Source organism: Lytechinus pictus, chromosome 5, assembly GCF_037042905.1.
Source record: "Lytechinus pictus isolate F3 Inbred chromosome 5, Lp3.0, whole genome shotgun sequence".
In the NCBI taxonomy this organism is placed as follows: Eukaryota; Metazoa; Echinodermata; class Echinoidea; order Temnopleuroida; family Toxopneustidae; genus Lytechinus; species Lytechinus pictus.
Window position 1 is genome coordinate 52332489 of NC_087249.1, and position 12455 is coordinate 52344943.

At 33.4% G+C, this 12455-nt stretch overlaps 1 protein-coding gene across 1 annotated transcript in view; it reads left to right on the forward strand.

Moving 5' to 3' along the window:
- LOC129261281 (protein furry homolog) overlaps positions 1 to 12455 on the forward strand; it is an 83013-nt gene that overhangs the window by 57471 nt on the left and 13087 nt on the right. Inside the window, exons 45-52 of the mRNA XM_064099236.1 lie at positions 1622 to 1927; positions 2499 to 2675; positions 3316 to 3426; positions 4070 to 4206; positions 5544 to 5815; positions 6852 to 7015; positions 8125 to 8175; positions 8589 to 8618. Of these exons, the coding sequence (XP_063955306.1) occupies positions 1622 to 1927; positions 2499 to 2675; positions 3316 to 3426; positions 4070 to 4206; positions 5544 to 5815; positions 6852 to 7015; positions 8125 to 8175; positions 8589 to 8618 (1248 nt within the window). The remainder of the gene's footprint in view (positions 1 to 1621; positions 1928 to 2498; positions 2676 to 3315; positions 3427 to 4069; positions 4207 to 5543; positions 5816 to 6851; positions 7016 to 8124; positions 8176 to 8588; positions 8619 to 12455) is intronic.

Below are 12455 nucleotides of genomic sequence, written 5' to 3' on the forward strand. Positions count from 1 at the left end.
TTTAAGGCATGGGGGCTAGTTTCATAAGCTGTTTGAAAGTTAAACATGACTTTGTAACCTGTTCTGTGGTTGTTTTACCTATTTTTTTTGGGGGGGGCTGATAAAACGTAGTGGGGGCGCGTTTGCTCTGATGCTAATAACATTTTGAAGAATGTGTAACTTTTCTCCAGATGCTTATTTACATCAGGAATGGACACAGATATTAGGATCCTGTTTCATGAAGACTTGTTATAATAACAATTAAACAATTTTTATAACAAGTTTATATATCATCCAATGAAATAAACAATTTCAGTAGCTTTAAATTGCTATTGCAAATTTGGTATTATAACAAGTTTTATGAAATGGGACCAAGATTCCAACTTAAGCTGATGGTTAAAAAAAAAACGGCTTAGAAATATCATGCACCAAGTCTTTTGTAACTTGATAACGGGTTATGAAACAGCACCCTTTTTTTTTCTTTTTGAACTTTTGCTTGGTGTCGGGGCTTTTTTAAAGTGTAATTCAGCAAAATAAGCAGTTTGAGATTAAAAAGGTGTGAATATTTGAAAAGGTTATAACGACAGAAAACAAGAGGAAGAACTGAAAATAGGAACAACATAAATGATGTCGTTAAAGTCATAGGGGTGAAAAAAGGGGTAATGGGGACAAATTGCAGAAACACAGAAGAAAAAAAATTAACTTCCCCCCAAAAAAATTTACTAGAAGAAGAAAGCAGATCTGAAAAGGATGAAGATATTGATCTGAACAATAAGGAATTTTCATGAATGTCAATAACTGTAACTTTGACATGAAATATAGAAAGGTTATGAAATTTCAGATGCACAATTAAATAATTCCACACTAAGCTTCATTAGAAATTTTATAACTTTATTTTGATGTTATAAATATAATTTTTGGACTGTGGTGATTCTTTTTAATGAGTTTTATAAGAAATTCTTCCTTTTTCTGTGAGTAGCTCTTCTTAGACTTATTTCTTTTAGTCAACAGTTTGCAGTGTTTTTAATGCTTTTTATGGCATTTTTATTTGGAAGGGTTTTGATGTTCTTCAACTTTAAAACTTCAAATTTGTCAATTTTGCTTTCTATTTGTTTCTACAATTTTCTCATTCAAAGAAGGTTTTTCTGTTCAGAATAATTGCTCTCTTTCAATATTCTTGTTTACAAATTAATAGCATTTTCCAAATAGATTTTTCCTCTTTTTTTGTAGTTTAGCAACCGTATCATCTTCTCTACTTTGGTGAAAATGAAGGATATGCTTCTTTCACTCCTAATTTTTTTTTTTCCAATCTAAAAACTCATAATTTAATTAATATACAGGTCTTAATTACTACACTAATCAACATACTGTTTAACAATGATGTAAACATGGAAAAGGGCAGCTAATTTAAATCTAACCTTATTAAAAGGAAAGTAATAATTTGTTTGTTACTTTCAAACTTATATTTTTTTAAATTGAGATTGATTAATTTAAAAACATTTTTTTTTTTTTACATTTTGTTATAAAAGGTTCCCTACAGCACATTTTCATTTTTTTTTCCAGTTGAAATGAAGTGGAACTTGAAATATTGGATATTCAATAATTTTTTTTTCTGCAATGAATTATTTTCATTGACATTCAGACTCCTATCATACGACGCAAATACCCTTCCATGGCTACGATCACTACATCGTTTAGCGATGAGTCGGCAGCGAGCACGCTTAGCAGTGACGACAGCAGCATGAGCACCGAACCCACCGACATGTCCCAGCTCGGGCCAGGAGGAAGCATGTTCTCTGCCTCTTCGGCAACCATCAATGCAGCCAAGCAGAATATTGTACCCTCGGCCTGGCGCAAGCCTCAGCAGTCGCAACGAAGGACCAGGGAGAGAATTTTGTCTGTTCTCAAAGGACTGGGTCAGAATGTTGGATTGCCCAGGAGCCCATCGGTAAGTTAGATAGGGGTTTGCAGTCCTGCTGTTGGTGATAAGTAAGATGTTGTCACACCCATAAGAGACTGATTTTCCATTTACAGCCAAAGCAAAATGGAAACTCTGTTTTGGTTCTTTACTTTCATGTTCAAATTCATTGAACTTACCTTTGATGTGTACATTTTCTTTGACAAAAGAGAATTTCCATTTGGATCAAGTTTGAAACGGAATTACAGGTCTTAAGAAACGGAAAAGGCCTTTTTGTAAACGTAAACTCGTTGTCCCTACACCTTGACACTTTAGCAAAGGTAAGCCATTGTATGAGCTCTAGACATTTTATCATTACAATTCAATTCTTGGAAGAAAAAAATCAAAGAAAAGGAAACTTGATATCTAGAAATTGTTACAAGCTGTTAACAAATGTTCTTGTCATAGAAATAAGATTAAATTGTCCTACATGTATATAGTGCACATTACACATGTGCATGTACAGTACATGTATGCTTTGTTGTTGAAATTTTATTTTCTTTAAAAGGTTGCTTTATGATCCATATTAATATCAATATCGATCTTTCACACTCTTTTTCAGGTGATCTTCAGTTCTACAAGTGACATTACAAATGATCGACAGACCAGCGTATGTTCATCAAGTGATTCTACCTCCATTGTTGACTCTATGAACCCAGAGGGCAGCAAAGCAGAGGAGAGTGGCGATATACCAACACTCAAAGAGTTTGACTTTGAGGGAGAAGAAGTAGACAGAGAGGTATGCATTGATTTGGGTCAGGATGTGGTGATGATGATGGTGATGATGATGACGACGAGGACGACAAAGACGATGATGATGATGATGATGGTAGAGGCGGTGATGATGATGATGATGGTATTGATTGGTCAGGATGATGATGTTGATGATGATGATGTTGATGATGATGATGTTGATGATGATGATGATGATGATGGTATTGATTGGTCAGGATGATGATGTTGATGATGATGATGTTGATGATGATGATGTTGATGATGATGATGGTGATGATAATGATGATGACGGTGATGATGGTAGTGATGGTGATGATGATGATGATGATTATGATGATGATGGTAGAGGCAGTGATGATGATGATAATGAAGAGGATGATGGGTCAGGATGTGGTGATGATGACGACGAGGACGACAAAGACGATGATGATGATGATGATGATGATGATGATGATATTGATGATGGCAATGATGATGAGGAGGATGATGATGGTGATGACAATGAAGATGACGATGATGTTTATGATCCAGTAGAGTAATGATGAAGACAAAAGTTCCTTTCGGCTATTCCCCTGATTTGTATGTCTTTATTCAAGCACCCTTGACCTCTTAACAAAAAAAAAACATCTTTGTTTTATTTTCAGGATGGTAAAGGTTTTAACTGGTATGACAGCCGTCATTCTTTGGAGGATATTGATTCAAGTGGAGTGACAAACCCTGATCATGAGGGATCCAAATATTCATCAGAAGATGAGGTAAGAACTTAGGGACAGATACAGGATTCCATGAATGAGAGGAGACAGTAATTATTATATTTCAATGCAAAAAATGAACACTTCTGAAACAAATAAGAATGTAATTCCCCCCCCCCCCATGAGAAACGTGAATAAACAAAACAACCCAAAAAGAAAAATAAAGGAAAAAATCCCAATGAATTTAACTTCTGGTATAAGGGAATGTAATTGATAAGATTTTATGATTTGTATGTAACGAATTCAATCACAACCCACTGTTATTTAGTATATTGCACTTATAAAAACAAATCAGCAAAAAATTATTGTTCTTTAGTTCTAATTATATAGCAACAATGAGTATTTTCATTGGTTGAAGTGTTCAGTCATTATTTCTAGATTTCTGATTAGATGTTACGTTTGTTGGGGTGTTGCTTGGATATCTAGTTACGTAAGTTACAACTTCTCAGAATACAGTTTTGTGAAAGTTCTAGTGTTGATATAACAGCATTATAACACCATTACCACAAATTACAACAAAAGTTTATAACATTTTTCATACTACCTTGGGCCTAAATATCTCTCACGATGCTTGGATCCGTAGTGAAATTGAAGATACAGCTCTCCCATGTTTTATCTGATTGATTCTATAACTTCTGTCATACAGACAAGTATATCAGGCGCTGATGATAATGCACCCAGTCTTGAGAATAGTCGTATCTACTCAGGAATGTCTCAAGAATTCATTCCTTCACCAGGGGGCAGCAGCGTCATCCGAAGAACAGCGTCAGGATCATTATCAAGGTCAGATATATTTCACTTTCATGCAGAAGTTAAAATTCATATAAGATAGTTTCTTCAATCAGCTGTAACTTTTAACTTTTTTAATGTGTTTATGTAGATAACTTCATCAATGATCAACATTTTTGTACGTCCAACCCCATGTAGATAACTCCTTTAAAGTAATCAACTGTTTTGTACATCCTGCCTCCATATACATGAGTTAAATCACAGATCTTGGTGACATTGCCAATGGGAGATGTAAAATTGGGTTCCAAAAGGAACCGATCAAACTATACAAGGGCACTGCACAAAATCCACATTATCAAATTGAACAATATTTGTTACACATGCTAGCTCCGATAACCTTCACTAAGCACATGTGAATGATTAAGAGATTGGTTGAACCACAGAGAGGCTATAGCCCCTCACATCAATTGATTTCAGAATCCAAAGTCACAAAATGGCAAATGAACGACCAATGAAAATGAGATGGACTTCCCAGTTTATCATACATTGTTCACATGCATGTTAAGAGATTGGCTTAATCACAAAGAAGCTACAGGAAGTTAAAATCAAAATGATTTTAAATGACTAGAACTATCACACAGCCACAAACAGATTTCCAGGGATGTCCCGGTAAGCAGGGGATAATCTGAACACGGCATTTATCTGTGTGTGGCTGAGAGAGGTACACACAGACACGCACCATGATCAGATTATCCCCCGCTTACCGGGACATCCCATGGCAAGTTTGCATGAGGCTGTGTGATTGTTCCTGTCATTAAAAATTTTGATGTTAATTTCCTGTAGCTCCTTTGTGATTGGGCCAATCTCTAAAAGATGTTCGTGAAGGACATGTGTAACAAACTGGGAAGTTTGTTTAAGTCCATCTCATTTTCATTGGTCGTTCATTTGCCATTTTGTGACTTCTGATTCTGAAATCAATTGATGTGAGGGGCTATAGCCTCTCTGTGATTGAACCAATTTCTTAATTATTCACATGTGCTTTAATAGTACAGATTATTGAGGCTAGCTTGTGTAAAAATATTGTTCATTTTGACTGAGTGGAATTTGTGCAGTGCCCTTGTATATTTTGATCAGTTTCTTCTGGAACCCAGTTTACATAGCATTAGGATCTCAGTATTCAAATGCCCATGACTTTCTTATTATTTATTAAATCTTCCTCAAACTTTCAATGATCCGTTTTCTTTGATTTTTCTTTTATATATGAATTCACCTGGCTTCAAGGTTTGCATTTTCTCTTTAAATGTTACTGAAATTTTTTTAGAAGTTTGTTTCATGAATTTGTGTTTTCAATTTGAAGTTTGTTTCAATCATTTAAATGTTTTCTATCCTAGTGGTGGTAGTGATATTGATAGCATCACATCCCCGATATGCAACTCACCCACCGCCAACTCGTCCTTCATCTACATCCCCGTCGATGAGGTGGAAGAAGCCTGGCAGAGTCACGTTGACGCGGTCATGGGGGATACGAGCGGTCGTTTCGCCGTCAATACGTTCCATATCTTCACACAGCTGTATAAGGTCATGCAGCAGAGGTTCTGCAACCTGACGCGAGAGGCTTGCAATTACCTGGGTGATAGGATGAGAAGCATAGCACTTCAGTTCCATATCCTTTTAATTGGATCTCTTTGTTGAATTTACAAACGAATTGACGCACAACTGATGACTGTTACTTGTGCTACATGATATGTAAGATATCTCTATGTCACTGGCATCTAAAGTTGTGCGTAAAGTCATGTAAAGTCATGCATAAATTAGAAACGTGTGTAAAATCCTTTGTAAAGTATTGCGTCTTTTTTAAACAGCTTTATGAAGCACTACTCTGATATCATTAGGCCACTTACAGAGAAATATGTGTTGTCTGTCACCCAGGATGGAAGAGTTTTATGACAAACAAAGTCTGTGTAATGCACTGTATATTCCATCCATTGACTAAATATTAATACAGGCATTGACTTGCTCTCCTTGGCCAAAATGCTAGGAGCTGAGTGAGAATGTCATTTGTTTGAAGAGTATGATAGCTAGCTTCACTGATGTAATTTTATTTTTACAGTTTATTTCCAGTGCTTTTGATGATTGTAATCCGTTGCCATGGAAGCTGAAAACCCAAGATTTTACAAGATGATTTCATTGGTCGAGGCATGCAAGCATTACTGAGATAATCTGCATTCAATTTTAACGTGATATGATGGAAAAAACAATATTACTTCGATATTCGAATATAATGCACTATAATTTAAAATTACTATTCTTTATAAAGAATATACCCCCTCATATCTTCATCATAGTTCTTATGAAGAAAGAAATAATAATAATGGTGGCTACTTATATAGCTTACAGGTGCACCTGCTCCACCTGCTCATGGCGCTTTAACAATGACCCTGCTATTATTATCACCCCAGCTAAGCTAGGGAACGGATTAAGGCACACACAGCTTTTTGAGGAATTACTTCCTGCCGGTACCCATTTACATTACTGGGTCGCATGCAGCACACAGTGGATGAATTCCTTACTGAAGGAAATTACGTCATGGCTGGGATTTGAACCCACGACCCTCTGTTTCAAAGTCCAGAGACTAATCCACTGGGCCACAACGCTCCATGAGATTAACAATCCTTATTGTCCTTAACCTTCTGTTTCACTGAATACCCTTGAAGTCCTGAGCACCCATGCTCTTTGTCCATTTGTCTATGTGGACACCGAGACCTTGATGATGTGTAGATTACTAGACAGCCATAAATACTGTGTGCTTGAACTCAATGAACACTACGATACATACATCTCAAAAAGGGACCTTACGGTTGAGGTAAGTCAAACTCTTGGGTCTGAATTCATTAAGATGATTTTGAATCCTTGGTTTGAACGCATGATTTATGCAGATTTTGTGCATTTGTTCATCTTAATTCTGCATGTATATTGACAAAACATCCCACGATAAATGAAAGCTTTTGTCAAAGCACTTTAATTGATGCTTGTGATAAAAGCGGGTGTTCATTATTGGAAGTTTTCTAAATATATGCATTGAATTAAGCATAATTTATGAAATCTACATAAACTATGATTTCAAATCAAGGATTCAAAATTACCTGTGTGAATTTGCTCTTAAGGGGGATATTGGTATAAACTTAAAATACACAGCAAGTTAGTCAATTTTAGGGCTGCAAATCAATCATAAACCGTACATTCAATTACAGTGAATTGTTGGCCTGTTCCTATCGTTTGCAAGTTTGTAATCTGAATTTGTAATCAATAGCAAATTAGTTTTGTGCAAAACCCTCTTAGACTGGATTTTTACTTTATGGTTTTTGTTCCATTGGTTGTTTGATTTTAGCATCCGTGTCTGGGTCCTGTAACACAAAAAATGTGAATTATCATGCAGTTAGTCAGGTTGATTGATTGCACATAATGATCAATGCAATCAATCATAGAAATCAGCACTAAGAACAATCACTGAACTTTGTTTTATGAAATCCACCCTCTATCTCTACCAATGCTTCAGCTTTTGAACCACTTTTCACAGTTAGAATTTATTGCATGACATGTTTCAGATAATGCATCCATTATTGTTTTAACATTCTAATAAAACCGTTGATTCCATTGACTATTCTGCAACATTATTTTGTAGTCATAATAGGTGATAGACAACTTTGATAATAGATTAGATTTTCTGTATGTTGCCACCATAGCAGTAATATATTGTTCTTAGTATTGTATTAACATATTCAATGAGAAAACATTATGTTTAACTTCAGGGTTTTTTTGTCTTCAGAATTTAGATTTTTATTCCATGTCAATATTCAAAGAAGATTGAATTATGCATGCTGTCGGTCTTTATTGTGAGTTTGTACTTATGAATCTTTTGAGAGTAAAACAGAAAGGTGATATTTGAAAAAAATATGTTTTTATCTTTTATAGTGCCTGGATTCAATCAAAGCATCTTTGAAGAGGCAAACTCTCGTAGCTCATGTAAGTATATCACTATGTGCGTTTAAGTTCTTAGGTTTCAATAACATTTGATTCCTTCATAGAGCATCAATCAATCTGGATTGTTAAAGTATTAGTGAAAACCATTTGAAATTTCATAGGAATCTAACAAGTCTAATATTTGAGTTCCAAGAGCACTTAACAGATTGCATAAATACTGTTTGATATTTGCAAATGTTATTTGATATTCTAATTTTGGTAATAGTGATAATGATGTTGACGATGATGATGATGATGATGATGATGATGATGATGATGATGATGATGATGATGATGATAAAGGTGGGAATATTAATGATGATGATGTGGATCATCTTTAAGAAGTAATTTTAAAAGATTTTGAACCAGAATAAATAATTGCAGCACTTTATTTTATTTTATTGTTGTCCATACAGGATATAAATGGCCCTACAGGAGAAGAACAGGTAAAAACTCAATTTTTCCCTCCTTTCTTATTTGTGTTACTAAAATAGGATTGTTTTTTATTTATTTAAAGAATGACATGATGAATACCTTATATAAGGAATCCACAGCGTGTTGTGTATTCTATGGGTTTCATGTGTCTTTGACAAACTACTCTTTTCATTTTGGAATCTCTCCAGTATCTCTGATTTCTCCTTTGTTTTCTGAGGGTTCTTTTATCCAGGTTGTTGGTTCTCATCATTTAACTCATTTGGGACAGTTGATTAAATGAAGCATTATTTGATCATCTTTTATTCTTCCATTTGCAATGTTATAATTTCTCATACTCTGCTTCATATTCTTTTGAAAGTTTATGTCTTATAAATGGATAGAGACTGATGTAGAATGTCCAGAGAAGTGAATAAAACTCTCCACTTTGCATATAAAATGGTTTTACCTTTCTATTGTTTTGTCAAATATGAGTGTAAATTGATTATTTTCCCGTAAACACTTTTTAACTTTGAAGCGTACCTATGTAAATAAAATGGACAAAGTATTTTAAAGATTAGTTTTTCTGTAACATATTTTGTAATTGTTATTATGGCAGAGCATAAATAGATATTGAACCAAACCAAGATACATGTATGATATAATGAAATAAAACTATTCTTTAAGCAGAAGATAGGTGTTACACTTCCATTTATTTTCCACCTTTTTTATTTATTGGTTTGATTTTAAAATATTTATATATAAAGTGCACTAGCTTTTTTTTTAAATGATAATAAAGAAGAATTAAGCTCTACTTGCTATTATTTTGTTTTATTTATTCAGTATTTAAAAAAAAAAGATTAAAGTTTATTAAAAAAAGTTTACTTCCCTATAACCCCAATATATTTATAGATGTAGCAGGAAAAGCAAAGACTTATTAGGGACCAAGGATGATTTTGCTCTCACAATGTTAAAAAAGAAAAATACTGCCTGTGTATTAAGTGTCCATGTTATTCACTATTGGTTGACTATTGGTCAATTATGAAAAGTATTTTGTAATGAAATTATGTAGGGGGAAACTCTGTAAACAAAATAATATTTTCTATTGGGTTTAAGTTTTAGCGCACAATAATTTCATACATTGCAAAGTCTTGGAGATAACCCATGATGATAGATATTGATAGAAGAAGGATACCTATATTTTTTATGAGTCTTTTAACCCAGTCAAAGCAATGCATACCTTGTTTTTCTTTCAAGAGTAGAATTGAATTTTCTCATTAGAGAGTTCTGTAGTTAACAAACAGGTGATATGTTTTAAGAAATGATTGGAATATTCAAAATAACAAATGATAAATGGAAACCAATGATGCAAATGATGTTGCAGCCTTCAAAGCCCTCTGGTTTCACTTGTGAATGTGGACGAGATTATCAACTTTATACTTTGCATTATTCCCCAGGGTGTGGAAAATGATTGAACCCAATGATCTTACACTCTACCTTTATATTAAGGGCCTCATTGATAACTGGACTATTATTATTATCTTACAGATGCAAGGAAAATAAAATGAAAAAAATAAAATACACTTCGTAATATGTGAATGCATGTAGAGCATTACAAGGAAACTTGTGAGAAAAATTAACACTAAGACTTGTTTAGAGAACTTTACATATTCACTTTAAATCCTGTGGTCTCAAGTTTTTCGTCCTTTTTGATGATTTTTGACATCCAAATGTATTTTTGCCATGATTCAATAATAGTAATCATTGAAATAAGTGATATAACAATAATAATAATGATATAGATAATCATTGAAAGATAATGACCCACATAACCATGCAAATGATTTGATTCAGTCATAGCAATACCTTGTTCACAGTTCAATCACAAGTGAAATGATCGGGCTTAAAACAGGAGCTAGCTAGTCCTGGCTAAATGTTGATGTATCATAATAGAGAGCTGTAAAACTAACCAATGCTTCTAATACTAACCCTCAAACCAAACACAAAACACTCTGGGTAACAGGAGAGGGTCCATATTAACCATGTAAGTATATGCCTTATATTGCATGGCTTCCTGCTTTGCTTGCTTTCTCGCCTGCTTCCCTAAAAAAATATGAAAATAAAAACATTAACAGATGAATATTTAACAAAAACGCGAGCAACCAGCCAAGCAGGGATATTATATTTTTCATATGTCTAGTTATGTAATCTTTCTAGGTGCCATTTTCAATTAGATATTAAATGTACATGTAGCCCCTTTTTCAAATCAAATACAAATATTAACCTTCACGCTAGTGAGTTGCAGTAAAATGCAGGAGAATTTTGATATCTAGAAACCTGTCTAATTTTCTAACTTGATTTAATTTAGATGTTAAATATAGTCCCGTTTTTAATTAAATGCAAACACTAGACCTTAATGAAAGCTGATGAGTTTTAGTAAATGCATATACTGTATATCAGAAATATTGGAAGGAAATTAATCACATCGATGGAAATCATCAAATGAATATTTATGTTTAATATTTATAATATTTTAAAATATCATTTCAATCAAATTTTTAAAAAATCTTTGTGGTCGTAATCTATCATAAAAGTACATTGAAAATATGCATTATTTTCTCCATAAATTTCAAGTCATCCAATACTCTTCTATTGATAGAATGCAACATAATTGCTTTATTCTGAGGATGAAAAATTTAATTTTTTTAATGGAATTGAATCATCTGTATAGCATATGAAATTGCACTTAAAAAAAACATACTTGATAAGTTGTCCATTCCTAAAAAGAGGAAATGATTTATCATATTGAAGAAATTAAATTGAATTTCTAATTATTCTGACCTCCGCTGCCAATACACCGCTGTTCTCACCTTGACTTCAATCAACCAATAAATTAAACTTGTCCCTTTATATGTGTAATAAAATACAACATTTATTTATCTTTATTTTATTAATCACGTCTCTTGTATTTACTCCTCAATAGTCCTGTACGTGCATAGATATTTACCTGAGCAATATTTTCATATTTCAATCAAGTTAATCACAAAAAATGAAATATTGACCTGAAATAATTTGTCCTAATTATATTGATTTCTTTTTACCTTTCATAAGACATTTTTCTGCTCTATGATTTTCAAACAATGATTTGTTCTTATGCATGAAATTACATTTTGCAAATTGTAATGTTTTTTCTCCCAATTTGCCTTTTTTTGCCTTGCCCCATTTGGCTTTGCTGCTTTCGAAACTCATTGTGTTTTATAATCAATGTTGTAATCAAACAAAGTAGTTATTGTGAATATTTGCATAAAGGACACATTATATAAAACAATACAATTTTAAACTTGCAATAAATGGCACATTGTTTCCATGGAAACCTTGATTTAAGCCCGTCTCACACTGTGCGATCCGATACGACATTATTTTTTTTTAAATCACATTTTGAATTAAATATGAAAGTTTCAAAAAGAAAAATTACTTTATTTGAAGTTCGGCATGTTTTGAATAATGAAATCATCATTTTGCTTCACGGCAAGCCCTGTTGTCAGAATAAAGTCCAAATCGGCTTCAAGTCGCAGCCGATGATGAGGTCATCATGATTATTGGATTTGCTTTTATTCCTACATTGAGGCTTGAACTACATTGAATTATGATTTCAGTAGTCCTATAACTATTATGACCTCGGATTGCTAAGATTTTATTTGTTGGAATGTTCATGTCAAATGTTATTATGATTTCTTTGAAAATTGGATCTCAACAAATCACATAGTGTGAGCCGGGCTTTAGATTCCCTCTTAAGCATTATTACCATGTTACAATAGCATTGGTAGTATTACTACAAAGGCTCAGTTTTGTACAACCAGAACCAGGTCTTT